At 40.3% G+C, this 18,234-nt stretch overlaps 1 protein-coding gene across 1 annotated transcript; it reads left to right on the forward strand.

Moving 5' to 3' along the window:
- Positions 1–12,978: 12,978 nt before the first annotated feature.
- kdm8 (lysine (K)-specific demethylase 8) lies at positions 12,979–17,404 on the forward strand (the record flags this gene model as incomplete). Its single annotated transcript, XM_080512030.1, has 7 exons — positions 12,979–13,483; positions 14,199–14,371; positions 15,057–15,189; positions 15,285–15,335; positions 16,815–16,964; positions 17,054–17,146; positions 17,240–17,404. The coding sequence occupies exons 1-7, from the start codon at positions 13,031–13,033 to the stop codon at positions 17,402–17,404; spliced, it is 1,218 nt and encodes a 405-aa protein (XP_080368156.1). The 5' UTR covers positions 12,979–13,030.
- Positions 17,405–18,234: the final 830 nt, after the last annotated feature.

Genomic DNA, 18,234 nt, shown 5'->3' on the forward strand with positions numbered 1-18,234 from the left:
AACCAATCATGGGGAAAACAGGTTTTGTCGGAGGAACAGAAACAACTCAACAGCTCTGCCATTTTTTTTTTCTTTTATTCCTCCAATTCAAGATAGTTGAGAGATCGGCATTGCTTTTCTTCCCAGAAAATAGCTTTCACTGTTTGTATTTCCTCCTAGAGATTTGGAAGTCATCCTGCTCTTTCCGATCAAGCGAGGTTGGAGGGTCTCCAAATTTAATTTCGTGAGAGTGTCTCGGGAAAATGCCCATAAAATCAATTTTGCACAGTGGCAGTTTGAGATTGTGAATTGTAACTTTGGGCTGAAATTATTACCTGATTCTGAATGTATTCGTATTGTTCTTGTTGTTCTTGTTGTTGTTGGACTAGTAATAGTAGTAGTAGTAGTAGTAGTAGTAGTAGTAGTAGTAGTAGTAGTAGTAGTAGTTGCACAAGTAGGAGGAGGAGGGGGAAGAGTAATAGTAGAAGTACTAGTAGTAATAGGAGTAGTAGGAGCAGTTGCACAAGTAGGAGGAGGAAGAGGAGTAATAGTAGAAGTACAGTAGTAATAGGAGTAGTAGTAGATGTATTTGGAGGAAGATGTGGAGGAATAAGAGTAGTAGTAGTTTGTAATAGGAGTAGTAGGAATAGGAGCAGTAATTAATTATGTTTGTCTTTCTAGCATAAGGTCTTTTTGGTAAACATTTTGAATACATTAATGTCGTGTTTATGTACACATACAAGTTTGCAACTGTAAATTAATGTAAGTCACCATATTCTTTCCTGCTTTGTCCACACGTTGCTGTGGCAATATGGACAGGAGCGAGACACAATGTCGCAAGTAATTTCCCTCCCAGCTTATCTGGGTCGATCTTGACTCACCCCCATACCAACCCTGAAATACAATCTCTTCTGATCATATGCTCAAACCACCTCATCTAGCTCCTTCCAAGGTGGAGGGGTAGTTGTGGCATTAATTTGAGCCTCTCGCAAACAGTAGAGCTCTCCATTCCAACTCATCGAGGCCTGACACCCTGCAGAGGAAAATCATTTGAACCAGTTTTATCAGCGATCTAAATCTTTTGGTCATAACACAAAGTTTATGTCTATTGCTGAGGGGAAAGTAGACCAACTGGTAAGCAGAAAGCTTTGCTTTACAGCTCAGCTCCTTCTTCATCACAACAGCCTGGTACGGTACAGTGGCTGCATGTCTGTGGCCACTCGCCTGAGCTAAGGTCCGTTTTCACAATCTCTCGTCCCATCTCTTGTGAATGAGACACACAGGATACATGAATTTGAAGACCTAGATAGGTCCCCCCTCCCTACCTGAAGCATGGACTCGGATTTGGAGCTGCAGATGTTGTGGAACTGTTGGGGACCATTGTGAAATGGAGCCAAAAGGACTATATCATCAGCAAAGATGATACCTTTATGACCAAAAATGCATAAAATGAAGTGAAGACAAGGTGCAGCCATGATGAGGAGAAGTAATACTGGGTGTAAGGAAGAGATTTCACTCAGCATCCGCTCCAGCAGTTAGTGTGTGCAATAATGTTTGTTCTGTATCAGTGATGTCTGATTATACGGCAAAAATAAATGTACTATGGTAATGCCAGTGATGGAGAAAATGAAAATGATTACAGTGACAGCGCACGCATCTGAATAAATACAAAATGGACTTTGATGCTGGCAAATTCTGGTAAGATTATATTTTATGTTGTTAAAGTGAGCATTTTTTTATAATGTATTATGTGGTTTGATTATTTTCCCATTTCCTGCTGTGGAAGAAGAGTCACCAACCACCCGCACTGAGAAATGGGATGAAGTGAGCAGCTTGAATTATTTTCATGATTTCACACAGACTACCCTCTGCAATATTACCATAATGAATTCCACTATTTCTATGTTTTACTTAGCATTACCATCAAGATTAGAGGGGCATATCAAGGGAGAGGCTCCATTTTGAGACTGCACTCTATCTGAGCTAAAATATAACCTAGTGAGGCTTGCCAAGTTTGCCTGGAGTCAGTGAACTGCCAAATCTTTCACATCCTACAAGCGCAGGATTCTTCACAGGGTTTCAACTGCCAAAAATATTGCTACTGGAAGTCTTTTCAGTGGCCAGACAGAGAATCAAAGGGTCTTCCCACTCATTGTTTAGCTTTTTTTATGTATTAAGAACACAAAGTGCACTATTGATTACTACCGAGCAGCCAATAAAAAAAAATAAAACATTATGAATTGGGATATGTGAAGCTATCTGTTGCAGGGAATTAAAATGCTGCCGAGTTAGTTGACTTCTTGAATCCCTTTTTTTTTTTTCTTTCTTTCTTTCTTTTTTCAAATGTCAGTGTGAAAAATGCAATCTGTGAGGCCCACTGACTGGGCAGCACAAATCTCCCTTAAGGCAAATCTTCGCTGGAATAACTATTCTCCGTACTAACAGAGGAAGCTTGGGAATTGCTGTGGTTTGATTTCAAAGGAAATATAAGAAGCTTATAGAGGACAGTAGTCCTTCAACCAGTTCAGCAGGGTGTTGTAATTATTGTTTGAGATGTTTAATTTTTCTCCCTCCCCTTTTATTAAATCCAAAAGGACACAATGTCGATCCACAAATGTCAAGAACATTTAATTAAAAAATGAATCTGTTCCAGGAATATCACATCTTTTAACTGGATGGATGGATGGATGGATGGATGGATGGATGGATATCAAATTGGGTCAAAAGTCAATAATAGCCACCAGACTGCACTAAACATGTTTGATTCTACACTGCATTGCCTCAGAAACACTTCCACACAAAACTACCAACATCTAACATGTTGTTTATAACCTATTGTAAATACATGGTGGGTTTATGAAATTTACAAATGCTTTTATTCCTTATTCTTTTCTATTTTGCAACAGTTAGTTGAGTAAACAAAAAATTCTAATGCCCTGTGCTACAGCCATTTTAAATGAGGCCGCAGTTTCCAAAGATACCAAATTTGTTGATTTTCTTTTTAAGGATAGCAGCACATGGGAATAGATCATAATTTGTTTTTGATTAGGCACGAAGAGAAGAAATCTGTAAAATGACTTTGCTTTTTACAGATTTCTTCTTTTCACCTTTCACTAACTAAATAGACACAAGGAAAGCTGAAAACATCCATTTTGTGCATCTATATATTACAATAGACACCAATAGAACGAGTGACACTGGTACAATCAGAGCAGCACAACGTCAACATGTGGATGTGTCTCCAAAAGAAAGAAAAATAAAACAACTCTTGTATGGAAATTCACAAAACTGTGGATATTCAGAGGGGTCAGAGTGTCAAAATGTGAACACAGAAGCAAGATGATGGTTCAGCACCCATTTGACAGCTGGATGTGATCAGAGCCTTTGGGCATGTTCAGAGATGTGTCCGTGTGTTTGTTCATTGGAGAGGCAGATGGTTTGAAGAGCTGAATAACCTGTGTGTGTGTGTGTGTATATATATACATATATATATATATATATATATATATATATATATATATATATATATATATATATATATATATATATATATATATATATATATATATATATATATATATATATATATAGCTTTTTTTTTTTTAAAGAAGGACACTAATGATGATGATGATGACCGTAGAAGTGATGGCAGGGATAAAGATGAAAAATGGACACTTCTGAGTGTATGCAGAACAAAGTGAGCTGGGGAGATGCCTCATTGTCCTTCCCAGAGTGGCTGTCATCAATCAGTACCTCAGGTTTCCTAAATCAATACGATGTGAGGACATTTTGGCAGCAGTGCGCACGCTTCCGCCCAAGACTGTTGGGACATTTTCCTTTCCCTCCCCCTCATACACAGAGGTAGTTGTTTGGGACAGAAACAGCGGCAGGTCAAAGGTTGCCATGGAAATTCACCATTTTCTTCCTTTCACTGCAAGCAAGTGCAAACATTTAACCTCCCATATAGTGGACTATAACTCAGTGGATGCATTAAGTTTCAGCTGGCACACATGAAAAAGGGACTCCTCTTCAAGAGCAGAGGTGACTGCTGTCCCAGTTTCAAACTGCTAATGTCTGCCAAGGTCAGACACCCACTGCTTATAGTTGTACTCAGGAAATCTAAATGCTACTCTCCACTCTGGTGTAGGAACTGGTATTGTGTATGTTTATTTTCATTTATCACCTTTATTTATTTTTTAACATTATTTCAATAGGGAGATAAAGATCTGCTTTGCAACTGAGACACAAGCAAGGTAGTAGCCAGTGCAGAAATACAATTAGAAAACCATATAGAACCCACACAACATGTGTCGAAGTGTCGCAATGAAGAACAACACGGTTTTGATAAACCCTTTGGAAAATCTAACAATATTCCTCCATCAACACGTTCATAATTATGCCATTTTTTACAGTTAGATGTGAGAGTTTCTACCTTGAAATCCCACTCAATTAAAGGAAATAGTGGCCTCGGGGCTGAGGAAATGGACTTGGGATATGGAGTTCGCAGGTTTGATTTCCAAACTGAACAGGTGACTGCTGTGGGTCCATGAGCAAGACTCAATGCATGCAGAAAATAGTTTTTCCCTGAGGGGATTTATAAAGTTTGATTGGTTTAGTTTATTGAGTGAGCCTATGTAATGCACAGATAATTGTAAAAAAAATGATATATGGAAAAAAGACATCGGTTTGTCATAGTTGGAAAGCTTTGATCGGTATTTAATGCAAATTTTTAAACAGTAATGAAAAAACATTGAGATATATTTTATTGTTCAAAAAACGTATCATTCAGCTCATTTAATGTGTACTTTTCCACTAAATTTCCTTTTGGTAGCTGGGAGTTGGTAGGTTTTTTCTGCTGTACATAGTACAGTTAATGTTTGTTTTTTCTTCCTTTGTCTTGACTGGAGTTTGAAGGCTTAATCTCTGCTCCACAGCTGCTCTCTGTAATGTTGGGAGTGTCACTCATAAATCTGACCTGATGAAAGGCCTTTGGAGTTCAAGTTTGTCAACAAAGAAAGTACAACATGCGCAACTATCTCAGTCTTCCTCTTTGCATACTAAATTATTAAGCTGTGGCCGAGCAGCACTTTGCTGCCACAACACTGCTCTCTGCTGGTAAATTAACTTCTAATGCCAGGCTCGACCTTTGAACAGCTGCTGGACACAAGTGAGGAGAATATGATTTTAAAGGTGTATTTGTTAACGAAATGAAGCAATACTGTTACAACCGAGGCAAATTTTTCAGAAAACAAAAAATCTTTTTCTGAAGTAAATTTCAATTCTCAGATGGCTGGGGTCTTTTTGCTGTGATATTAAAAATGTTTATAACATGTATTTGCATATGTATGAAGACAGAACCACCATCTAACCAGTGTAATAAATAATCTTTTGCCATTCCGCTGGAGTAAATCAGGTATCAGACGCTGAAGAGACTACAGGCAAATGTTCCGTTTTCATTCCTCCATACAGACCCTCCACCTTGTGAGCTGCAGATTTACAGACTGCATGGCGGAGGCCGTTTTAGTAATGATTCACAGGCTCCCCAGCTGCAGGGGCCTCCAAGACATTTAGAGTAATATCACTTTGTTCAGATGCTACGGTTGTATGTATGAGCTCCACACTTGCACCTTGTCGGGAGCTAAGAATTTCCTGCAGAGCCCCTGGAGCTGACCACCCACCTCTTTTTAGCCTTGTTAGAGAACCAAAGGGAAATCATATTTCAAGATGATACCCTCTCTCTTCATCTGCACTATGCTTATTACTGCATCCAAGAAAGATCAAAGCTACCTAAACTACCCTCAGAGCTTGCAGCCCACTGAAGATTTTCCACAGTACTAGAATAACGAGGTGAAGACTGCCTCCACTTTTATCTTCACCTTGCTTGGCAAGTGAGTCATATTTGTCAGAAGTGGATCTTTTTGGCCAGAAGTGCCATGCTCAAGATTGAAAACAGGAAATTCTTCAAGCAGGAAAACATTTCCCATGTCACTATCACTGTCTTTTGGGTTCTGTGTTCTGTGTGTATATACATATGTATATATATATCAAATGTAATCAAATGTGACCCGTATCAAGTGGTGGCTGAGGCAGCGGACTTAACATGGGGACCCTCCTCCTCTCGGTCTATCCTGAAACAGCTGTTTGAGCTCTAATTAAAGGGATGTAGCAGGTGTCACCTGAGCCCCAACTGCAGGGGTACACCTGGCTGCATTAATTTGATCCAAAGTGGTGTTGACGGACTGCTTGCACTGCCGCGTCCCACATTAAGCCACTGGAACTGAGCACCTGCTTGGAGCGAGGAGGCAAGAGCCCTCCGTTAACACTGCTCCGCAGAGGTGCGCCAAGTTGGCGAGCACCATGTCTTCGGCAGTGACCCAGGGGACGGCTCCGTCATCCCTGCCTCTGACTTCTTGACAACATCTGCGAGTGAGCAGACCTGCAACGCTGACCTGTAGTCACACCGAGCGGAGGGCCAGGCGTGCCTGAGATAATTGTCTGTGGAAACCTCCCCGAGGCCATAAATGCAGCTTGTTTCAGATCTCTTGATGATTTCACAGGACATTTAACTTTACACCTCTCATTTGTTACTTCTCTAGGGTATTTCCAAATATCCATTACCAAGTACCTAGAGTGTGTGGCAAACCTTAAACTCCACTGGCTTTTATGTATGCATAAATTGTCATGGGGGTGGGTGTGACTCTGACTTCCAGAGGTGCTGACAGGATCTGTGTTTCTGTGCAGGCTTAAGCAAACGCGTGGCCCCCGAAACTGCAACTGACAAATAAAAGAATTGCTGTTTCTTTCTGACACTTCAATCGCCTAATGAAATTTACATGGCCCGAGAATGAAGCTGCCGCAGTTCAAACGGGTACTGCCTCGGGTCATGCTGCACTCTCTGTGGCAACTGTTTCTTTGTGCCACGACAATACATTAATTTCATGAGTCAACAGGCTACGACTGGCAGTTTGTGTCAAGCTAAACAGTGTTTAATTGGATTCTGATCCATGGCAACACCACCAGAGGCTTGTTTTCCATCTTTTATTTCAGCAACACCTGGAGCGTAATGGTGGTGATTACATCCCTCCTGTGGTGTCCCAGTGGTTCTTCCCTCGCAGACCCCCGGGAACGTGCTGCCGACAGTCACGGTCCACGCAGCCCCGCTGCCCCCGTCTGACTGCTGCCAAACCCTAAGCTGCTGCTGCTGCTGCTGCTTCTGCTGCTGCTGATTCTGCTGTCGCCGCCGCCATTGCCACTGCTGGGAGCTCGTGTTCGAGCACTGCTGAGACAGACCCAGGTTCAAAGGGATTTATGATAATACAAATCAAATTAATTGTTGACTACTCAAACGCAGGCACAGTTGAGAGTCCAAACAATGTATCAAGGAAGACGCTCAGCAAAGGCAATAAAGTTTTCTTCAAACCAAAATAAATGACGATACTGAATCATTTAAAGACAAACTAAGCATGTAGCCATATCTGATTGAGAAGAATTTAGGTTTGAAACTTTTTTTTTTTTAACCAGAGGAAACCTGCATCAATTTAAATTGAGCACGCGATCCAAATTTAACAGAGGGAATTAATTAATAGGATTAACAAACTAAGATCATTTTCAATGTCAGAGAGTTCTTTAGTGAACCAGAGGCCTCTGATCTGAGTTAAGTAGGAATAATCTTTGCTCACACCATCAGTACAGTCCAGCTTTAATGTGCTGGAAATGCAAGAGCCTTTGAATTGGCTTTAATCTGTACATAATCAGCACAAGTGTGAATTGTCTTTGTGGTATTAGCTGGATGAGTTGACAGATGTAAAATTGTCTGATTAAAGAGTTTCCTGAAGAAAAAAAAAAGCAAGAAAGATGACACTTTTCTTTGCTCGCATTAAACAGTGGTAAAGCTGCAATTATCTATATTCAATAACTACTGTGTCCAACTTAATGTCAAAGAGGGAGCCACCCCTAGCTGACGTTAGCAAAAAGGTATTTTACACAAAGTTTACCAGCCCATCACAGAACAACTACAGTCACTTTCACACTTAAGACCAACTTAGGCTTTGTTCAGATGACAACATTTCCAAGTGAAAACAAAGTTTTCTTTTTTTGCATTTTAGGGTTCCGTTTACACAATAGCAGTGCTCAGAGCCACTGGAAACTATTTGAAAACAGCTGCCGAGGTGGAAATATTCAAAAATGAGCTGGCTCCATGGAAATTGTGTAAGTGTGCATGCGCACCACGGCTGTAGTAATTAATGCTTCTGCACATGTGCGAGTAAATGGACAATGACAACAATGGCGGCCTCCAGAGTGTCATAACTCCCAGTCTATATTCTCCTGGGACTTACTAGTTTTATAGTTGACAGTCACCGTAATAGCAATCCAACTTTGCTTTCTGTCTATACCAGGGGTGTCTAACCTCTGTCCTTGAAGGCTCCTGTCCTACATGTTTTACCGCTCTCCTAGTCGCAACACACCTGATTGCAATGAGGGGCTTGTTATTGGGCTTTTTCACAACCTTGGTGATGACATCATCATTACATTCAGAATGCTGGGGGAAATTTTTTTTTATATATATATATATATATATATATATATATATATATATATATATATATATATATATATATATATATAAAGAATCACAATATTTAATAATTTTGAGCTGAAATACTTCCTGACTGACAGCAGATTGGAGCATCAGAGTGCAATCACAATTCTCTTTTCACGCGAGCAGTGGGGAGGTCACTGACACCCACCGATGGAGCTCTCCGAGTCAGTCCTCCGAGCACAGGGACCCGTGACCTTCAGCATGGTCCTACACTGTCTTACAACCACAGAGTCAGACACATGTGAATAATACATCAGCCTCTCCTGCTGGGACCACCCTCACTACTCACACAAGTAGACATACACAAACATGACGGGAGGTTGGTCTCACTCAAAATCCCATACAATAACAATCTCTCTCTCTCTCTCTCTCTCTCTCTCTCACCAACCACCGACCACCAACCCCCCCCCCCCCCGAATAAGGGGTTTGTTTGGTTGATTATGGTAGTCCAGTCTGCCTGACTCATTGATCGTGTATCTGACTGAGTTCTGGGCAAGTTAGGATCTATGGCTCTGAAATATAAGTAGCCTTGCTGTATTGATTAATCACATTGCATCAATAAATTCTAAACATGATTAAAAATCATAAATCACAGAGTATCTGTATCTTATAGTTTACATTACAGGCACAGTGACCTGTAAGCGCCAATGCGCTCTTGACAGATAGTTTACTCGCAATTTTTAATGCAACACACAAGGTTATTTTTGTGGCGCTGAGGGGTGTCAAACTCATACACAAGCAAAACCATTTGGCCTCGAGTAAACCAAACCAGTAAAATGACCGCATAATGACCTTCAGATACAAAACTATGAATGAGTTCAAATGGTTTTCTGTGTTACAGTGCAACATCTTTCAAGTTGAATATTTTTAATAAATCTTAAAGTAATGTCAACCTATTTGAACAATACTATTATTTTAACACTGAAATGTCAAAAGATTTGTGGCATTTTGCAGCCTTCAGTGTGCATAAAATGACACGTTTACTGTCAGAGTATGGCTTTGTTGATAATGCTGCCTTCACTGCAGCATTACTGAGGTATCAGCTCAGGTCTCAGTGCTGTCTCTCATCGAAACAATGAAAAATATATCAACGAGAAACAGCAGCTAATTTTATAGGAAAACACTACTAACCATTTCTCTCATTTTTGCACTTTGCCGTATGTGTGACACCAAGGGTATTAAGACAAACAAGCTCTGTCTTTCTTTATATTTTGCCTTGTATTTGAAATTCCTATTTCTTTGCACGCAATCTTTTTTTCTAAAAGTGATGGCAGAAGGTTTAAAGAAAAAAAATACATGAATTACACTGTATTACTGGTCCTCACAGTAATTCCTCACCTCTGGGCCAGTAAGTGAATAGATCAAGTCACGAGGATTCTGTTGTTTGTACTTTGAGAATGAGCAGAAATGCCTGAAACATTTTTAAATCCCTTGTGATTCGAGGAAAAGGCTGACTGTCTCACTCTTGTTTCCATCTGCTTTACATACAGGAGCAGCTCTGCAGTTTGCACTGAGATTATTTGAATTTCATGGAGTGTTTGACATTTGATAATAGTGCTGTGTGTTTATAGATTCTAGAAGGTTGAAGGTTTCCTATCATGTTTGCTCAGGCCACCTCCCCCCTCAAAAAAAAGAAAGAAACAATGCAAATTAATATGAAACATTGAAAAATTTCAAATGGAAGTCAACCCCAGTTATTTTCTAGCTTTGCAAGAGCAGTCCCAAAGAGTCATCATGGAATATTCCTGAGTCTAAAATTGATACTGGTTACAATTTATAATAGCAGAAAAACCTAATTTACGAAAAGGCTGGGGCAATGTATATAACGCAAATAAAATGTGAAGCAGTGGTTTGCAATTCCCAATGGCTATTTCCATAAAACAGTCAGTAACATGACATGGTACAAAAAAGAGCATTTTAAAGTGTTGAGTCTTGGGTGTGCTTTCTTTATTAAACCCAAAGGGAAATTTTATGTCGGGTTACTCCCCAGAAAAACTAAAAGTTAAATCATCAGTAGGACAGAATAAAAATTAAAGTCAAATAAAATATCAATATACACAGGGCTAAGCAGTGAAGCATAGCAGAATGAAACTAACAAAAAACACAACAGACAATATTTACAAGAGGAGTTATACAATATTGCATACATACATCATATAGGAGAGATGCTGTGCTGTTACCATGTTTTGTTTTTATGTTTTTAGTCTTAAGCCCCTGAACCTTGCCACGGTTGGTTGATAATCTAATAAAGTAGAGCTCAGATGAGAGAGTAACAGGTTTTTTGGTTTGTTTTTTTAAAGGCAGTGGGCACAAGCAACTGTGTAGGAGTCCAGTGTAGGAGGAGAGTGTATGCATAGTAAGAAAAACTGACAACCCACAGTATGACAAGCAGGTGTGTGTGTGCGTGTGTGTGTGTGTGTGTGAAAGAGAGAGAGAGAGAGAGAGGGAGAGAGAGAGAGAGAGAGAGAGAGAGAGAGAGAGAGAGAGAGAGAGAGAGAGAGAGAGAGAGAGAGAGAGAGAGAGAGTATGGCTCTCAGACAATTTCACAGATTGGAGCCAGCCTGTGCAGATGTTACCTCCCTCTACTGGACCGCAAAGTGAATGCAAATTAAAGTTGATGCTGTATAAGGGAGGTGGGGTTGAATAAAAACTCGAATGTTGCCTTTTCTAGAAATGTTACAAAATCGGTCAGGGATTTTTTTTTTTCATGCTGCCTTAAAAAATGTTGAACACGATGTGGAACCAATGTTTCGCCTCCTTGTGTTTCCGCACGGTGCTCTTTCCTATCCCACCCGGCAGCAGGTTTGTTTTGGTTGTTTGCAGCATCTCGAAATCTTTAAAATGAATCGTCATTTGACTGAATAACGTTGTAAATGGGACAATAGCAGGCAGATACAGTTCTGACGGCTAAATATACATGTCCGGCTTGCAGCGTTTCGTCAAATTGCAGTTTAAACGCTGCTTTGAATGAATGTGCGTCATGTTTATGTTTGTTCTAATGTTAAATGACTCGATAATGTTTCTTTTTTTAGCAATAACATCATGATACTGCATTCGATGATTGTATATATCGTTAATTTTCTTAGTTTGTGCTCTGAAAGTACTTGAAAAACGATCAAACAAAACACATCACCCTCCCTTACACTAATGCAGTTGTGGAAAAGTGGAAAAACTATTTTTACCTTGTTGTGATAACTTTCATATTGAAATCCTCCAAACACCCAGAATAACTGGAGTTTAAGCTTCCACATATATCAATGCATCAATGGGTTTTATGAACGATACTGGAGGTCACTTCCGGGTCACAACACAACCTAGGTCAGTGATTCACAACCTTTTTCTTCCTGACGAAAACTGATTTTACCATTGCAAACCTAGACTGTTTCATCCCCAACACAGCCTGTGCAATTACAAAAAAAAGTTTAAACAACCTCATTAGACACTGTATGTGAAATTCAGTGTCTTTGTTATGAGCTGTAAAGATGAGATTCTTTTCTCTCAGACAAAGTCTTTGGGTTTACACACCATCTCGGGGCGTTAGATGGACTGCTTCAGTCACCAGTTTTTCCGCCATTGAGCAGTTTTTCACCATAGGAGATGCATTCAACTCTAATTTTGTCCATTGCTTCAATTAAACCATCTTTTATGTAACTCTCTTGGTTCACTCCTTTTCTCCCTTTTGACTGATTCATCTCTCTTTTGTCTGGCATGATGCCATTTATTCCTCCTGCTGCTTACTTTGTGAGCTTATCTTTGTCTGTATTGGAGACAGGATGTTCACGTTCAAGCCACCCATATCCCTACAATATTTTAAGACTTTTGATTAGTCATTTTTAAAGATGTTTAAAATGAACAATACATTTTACACTAATGTTATTGTGAATCACTGCCCTAGGCTATGCAGCTTTTTAGAAGCAACCATTCAGCTCAGTTCTGTTTCATGCGAGTTTATACGGCTCTGCTTGTTGTACTCGAATGAATCAGGTGCTCCGAGCTGGCTGCCTCTTGCTTTTGGCATCCACTCCATAGATGGAGTCACACGGAGGCAGAGCTGGCGGATCTCAAAATGCACACCACCAAAGTGTCGTCATTGTGCATGTGTCATGTCCGCGGTTCTGGCTCGGGACGCCCTCACCTGCGCCCAGTGGATGCCAATTTGGAAATTGGGTGTATACATCTGTTTCAGTGCGGCAAAAAGACTGTCAGTGATGGAGCAAACACGTGTAATAGACTGTGTGTGAGAGGAAGGTGGGTAGTTTCAGCGGATTGCTACATTGGTGGGTCCAGCTGAGCCTTGGAACAAGTGTTTAAATTACAATCCTTTCTGTCTCTAAATATGTAAATTCATCTTAAAATTATAAACCTTTTATCGACAGGAGTTTAGCCTGAATAAGTATAGCACTGACTAACCTCTGTTGTCATCCCACAGTTTAAATAAATACCTTCTTGTTGATGGCATCGCTGTGGTCAACGATTTCTGCTGTTCTGCCTGCTAATGAAGGCCAGTTCGCGCTGCAGTTCAGCGACAAAGTGGAGTCAAGTGTGGTGGAAATGCTGAAGCGCTCACGGCGGCTGCTGTACAATGAGGCAGAACGCTCCAGCCGTGTGCTGAACGCTCAGATCATCCTGGATATTTCATGGGAGAGACTGAACACGGGAACGTGGCGCCACGTGGACAAGGAATGGAGACGTGTTTACTCCTACGGCTGCCTGTTCAAAGTGGCTGCGCTGTGCCGTGAAAATCCATCAGAAGATGAGATTCTGCAGGCTGTCAGGACTTGTGACATGGGGTTACTCATGGGTGCAGCCATCATGGACAACATACTTCACACTATTGTTCGGCTTCTGCAGAGTGAAATACGGAAATCTTCCAGAGAAGAGGATGAAAATGAACACGAGATCAAGGTCTGCTCTATTTTTGTATGAAATGCACATTCTGTGTGAGTTTGTGACCGTATTATTTTATTTATAGGAAACTAGGCACGAGTAGTTTTTTTTTTCTGTGGAGGCAAAGGATGTCATTTTAGATTAGAGTCCAAGATTGGAAGCTCACAACAAACCATATTGAATGAAGACATGCCAAGATAAGCTTTTGGGAAGTATGTTGCCCTCCGTTATTTTTCACTCCATCAGATGTCACAGAAGATGCAGTGCAACAGAATCTCTATCAGATCAGTTTGAAACGCAACAAAACTGAGACTGTGAAGCCAAAGCACAAGGACTTCCCTCAGTGTGCCATTTATTTTCTTGGTTATCGGGTCACTGAAATGTCAGTCCGGTTGCAGAATCGCTCATTACTTTTACCCGGATTAAAACAATTCTTCTATATATTCTCTCGTTAAGGCAACCATCACTCTAAAATGTTGATATTTATTTTAGAAAGAATTTTGATTACAAGTAACTTTCATAATCCGTATCCAGTAATTCACTAATTGATCTAGAACGTTCTCATCTGAAGGCTGCATCGGAGATATTTAATTATTTATTTATTTCACTCTTTAAAAAAAAAAAAAAAAAAAAAAAGGGCATGAAGATTAAAATAAAAGTCAATACATATTTAAAAGGATTAGTGGTAATAATGAAATATATCCTCTTATTTTGCTTTGAATTTCGTTAACAGAGAATAAAGATGGCTGGCTCTCACCCTCCTGTGGTCAGAGAGGAGTCGGCCATTCCCAGGATCAAGTGTCCATCTTTAGAAAGCTTCAACACAGATTATCTTCTCCCCCTCAAACCGGTGATTTTAGAAGGAGTCATCGACCACTGGCCTGCCCTCCACCAACACCCCTGGAGGTTTGGATTCCTTTTTACTCTTTTAATGTATGTCTTCCTTCACTTGTTCATCAAAATCACTTGATAGTGACTTTCTTCTTTGGTGGGAATTTCTGTTTCAGAAGCTTAAAGTAAATTAGAAAACCAGTCAGTGTGTTGCAAAACAGAATCCGGCTTATGTCGCACTGTAATCAGTCTGATTTACACTTGTGATGAGAGCAGAGTGTTCTCGTCTGGCTGAGAGGCCAGAAAACCTCCATCACTGTGATGATTTTTAAACCTCCCCCACCCCCCCCAAAAAAAACCAATGCATGTCGGTTTACTGATCACTTCCTCTCTGATTGCCGACTCTTGAACCTGACACCAGTCTGATAAAACTTCCTTTAAAATTTAAGAATATCCTTCACTGTCCTCCCTCGCACTGCCGCCTCCTGACAGCTGATTGTTCACTCCAACATCCGTCAAACTGCTTCTGGCCGCTCATTCGCATTCAAAAGTGCATACGTGGCTTATTTTAGATCAGTGCTCAAATACGCAATTAATACAATACAAAAGAAACGTTTCCACATGCACGTAAACTGAAATCTGAACTTCTTTTTCGTCTGTTATAAATAACGGTGAACCTTTCAGTGATAGTTGAATGTTTGAGATGCAGATTTGTGCGTGGATTTTTAGAAAGACCAGTGTTTGTCTCACTCCTGCACAGCATCGAGTACCTGAGGTCTGTGGCGGGCTGTCGGACCGTTCCTGTTGAGGTGGGATCCAGATACACGGACGAAGACTGGTCCCAAACCCTGCTCACAGTCAATGAATTCATTGATAAATACATTTTAAATGAAGTGAGTGCATCCCTGGCATATATTAAATACACAGTGCGGATGAAGGATCGTCCACTTGTGTGAATTTTCACCCAATATTTTGATTTATTACCCAGGATGAAGGAAAAGCTTCAGGCTATCTGGCCCAGCATCAGCTCTTTGAACAGGTACAGTTCAGCAGCTCACTCCCACAGCGTGTTTAAGAAAAAGTGGCAATCTATTAATTTTGTCAGTTCAGCAATTTAGCATTCCGATGACATTTTCAGCACTTTGACGAATGAGATTGTTTCTTTTCTGGCTGTCATCCTCACACCACATCGCTTTGGACAATATTGACTTTTCCGCCCTAATTTCACCGCAGACGTCAGCGTGTTGTCTGGAGTGAACTTTCCAAAAAGGGCACCTTGTCAGGATGAAAAGTTTGGTGTTTTGCACAGTTTGATAGTTGTGAACGATGCAGATTGAGAGGCTGCCGATCATGCTAGGTTTTCATAATGCATGCTTATTTTCTCACAATTTAATGGCATGTTGGACAAACTGGATGGTTTAAGAATGAGTTGCTGGGGATAAAGTGAAATGAGGATTCAGCAGAGGTGATGAGTGCTGGAAGGTTTCTCCACATTCAGTGAACAATGACGATGGAGGTATAAAAAATATATGCAACTAAAAGATCATAAGTAAATGACGTAAAGTCTACAACCATGCTGGTTGTTCTTCAGTTTCAGCATCAGAACATCATTTAAAAATACATTTTGTCCACTTGTTTTTTGGTTTTTTTACACTCTTAACATATAGAAACAAAAAAGTTTAATTATGATGCTCATGCTTTCCAGTACAAAAGTGAAAAAAATGTAACAAATTAAAATACTGTATTTTAATTGTCATATATAAGCCAAAGCATTCAGAGAAAAAAAAAATATTTGTTTTGTACTTTTCTTAAAATTTGATTGATTTAATTCTTTGTAAAACAATATAAAATGATTCAATACAATTTCTTACATACAAGTTCAGGAACATGAAGTCAGATTAACCTATGTCCCTGGAACCTGCTTAGACCCTTCATGAACTGAATTACCTCAAAGCGTTCAGCGCTATTGGCTTTTCAAGTAGCACACGTGACCTTCCAGAGTGGAACCTTTGACCTTTGTCCTCTAAACTGTATCAGCACTTCTTTAAATACGTGTTTGTTTGTATGTCAAATCTGAGAGAGAGAAAAAAAACCCACACAAGATATTTGGCAGAATACTGAGCTGAGAATGGGACGGAGCGCCAGAGGTGGTGAAAGCAAAAATGATTAGCGTGGATGAAATGCCTGGGATCATCGAAGTTAAAAAGTATCCATTTTTTTTCCTCCACTGATTATTCAGAAAAACCTGCAGCAGGTTTCATGACAGTCCTTCCAGCTGTGTGGACACAAACAGTGGGCACGCTGAGTAAATAACTGCCTTCCCTAAAGCCATGTATTTTTAATCACAGCCTAACCGAGTAAAAAGAACGATAATTAGTCATTAATTTAACTTGCAGGAATGTCGGCAAATGCCCCAGTTTAAAAAAGAAAAAGGAAAAAAAAGAAGAACATTTAGTGAGTGAAATTCGTCCTAATTACCAAATTACTGTTCTTTTGGGGTTTTTTAATGTTTCGTTAGATACCGGAGCTGAAAGAAGACATCCGCCTGCCCGATTATTGCTGCCTGGGTGAGGGAGACGAAGAAGATATTACTGTAAACGCTTGGTTTGGGCCCGGAGGCACCGTCTCTCCTCTCCACCAAGACCCCCAACAGAACTTCCTGGCCCAGGTGACGACGACGACGCCAAGAAACGGAGTTGATGTCTAAAGATCTGTGACGCGGCCGCAGATTGTTTACGGCCTCTGTGTGTACATTAGGTGGTTGGAAGCAAATACATTCGCCTATATTCCCCGGAGGACACAGACAAGCTGTACCCTCATCAATCACAGCTGCTCCACAATACCAGTCAGGTGGGATTGACAGTCCACGGAGATAACGTGCGGTGAACTTGCAGAATATATGCAATTTATTTATTTACTCAATTTCTGACGCCTTCTCTGCAGGTGGAGGTGGAGAATCCAGACGCTGAGCGCTTCCCTCAGTTTGCCAAGGCTCCGTATCTTGAATGTGTGCTAAAGCCTGGCGACGTGCTGTTCATCCCCGTCCAGCACTGGCATTATGTCCGAGCGTTAGAACTCAGCTTCTCTGTCAGCTTCTGGTGGTCCTGATTGCAGATTTATAATAATAATGTAATAAAAGAAGAAAAAAAAAGCGATTCTTTGTAGAAGCGAGTCCGAGTCCAGCTGGATTTCTGCTGCTGTCGAGGGGAAATCAATCCTCGGTTTTTAACTAATGTGAAGCTAATTCTGGAAAATGTAAGGACAACTACTGATCACGCAAACCTTTGATCCCTGAACAATGAACACACACACTGCTGAATAATTACTTTAATTGTGCTGCTGATGATTGCAACGGCATCCATTGTGTGGAAAGCTACCAGCAGTAAGAAAGAAAAGAAAAACAACAACCCTGACAAGCGATCAGTTTGAACAGTTTGTGCTTATTTGGTTCTGCATATCATTCAGAGGGCTGTTAGTCATTTAATTTGAAAGGATATGTTTCTCTTTTCAAATTGGCTTGTATAATTGTATTCTCAACCTTATTCCCACAAATATTCTCAGATGTGTGATTTCCATAATTCATGGAAATGAGACAAGTCTTCAAATTTAATAACTGAGCGAGCTACAGGTACAGGGACTCGGTAATAAATCCTTCTCGCTGGTTAAACCGACAGTCTGAAGCAATCAAACAGGGTCACAGATGAAAATTAATAAATGAATTAATCCCTTGAGCATAGGCAGACTCTGAAATGGAAACGGGCTCATTGGTTAAGTACGTCGATGCTGCAGAACTCCACTGATAACACAACAGTGCTGCGCAGATCTCAGGACAACAGTCATGTGAGGATGAAGTGAAAGAAGAGCAGGTTTTATCTGCTTTTAAACTAAATTCACAATTTGCAGTCGGAATTTGTTCTATGAATGCATTTAAAGCAGGT

The sequence above is a fragment of the Blennius ocellaris genome (genome assembly GCF_963422515.1).
Source record: "Blennius ocellaris genome assembly, chromosome: 16".
Lineage (NCBI taxonomy): Eukaryota > Metazoa > Chordata > Actinopteri > Blenniiformes > Blenniidae > Blennius > Blennius ocellaris.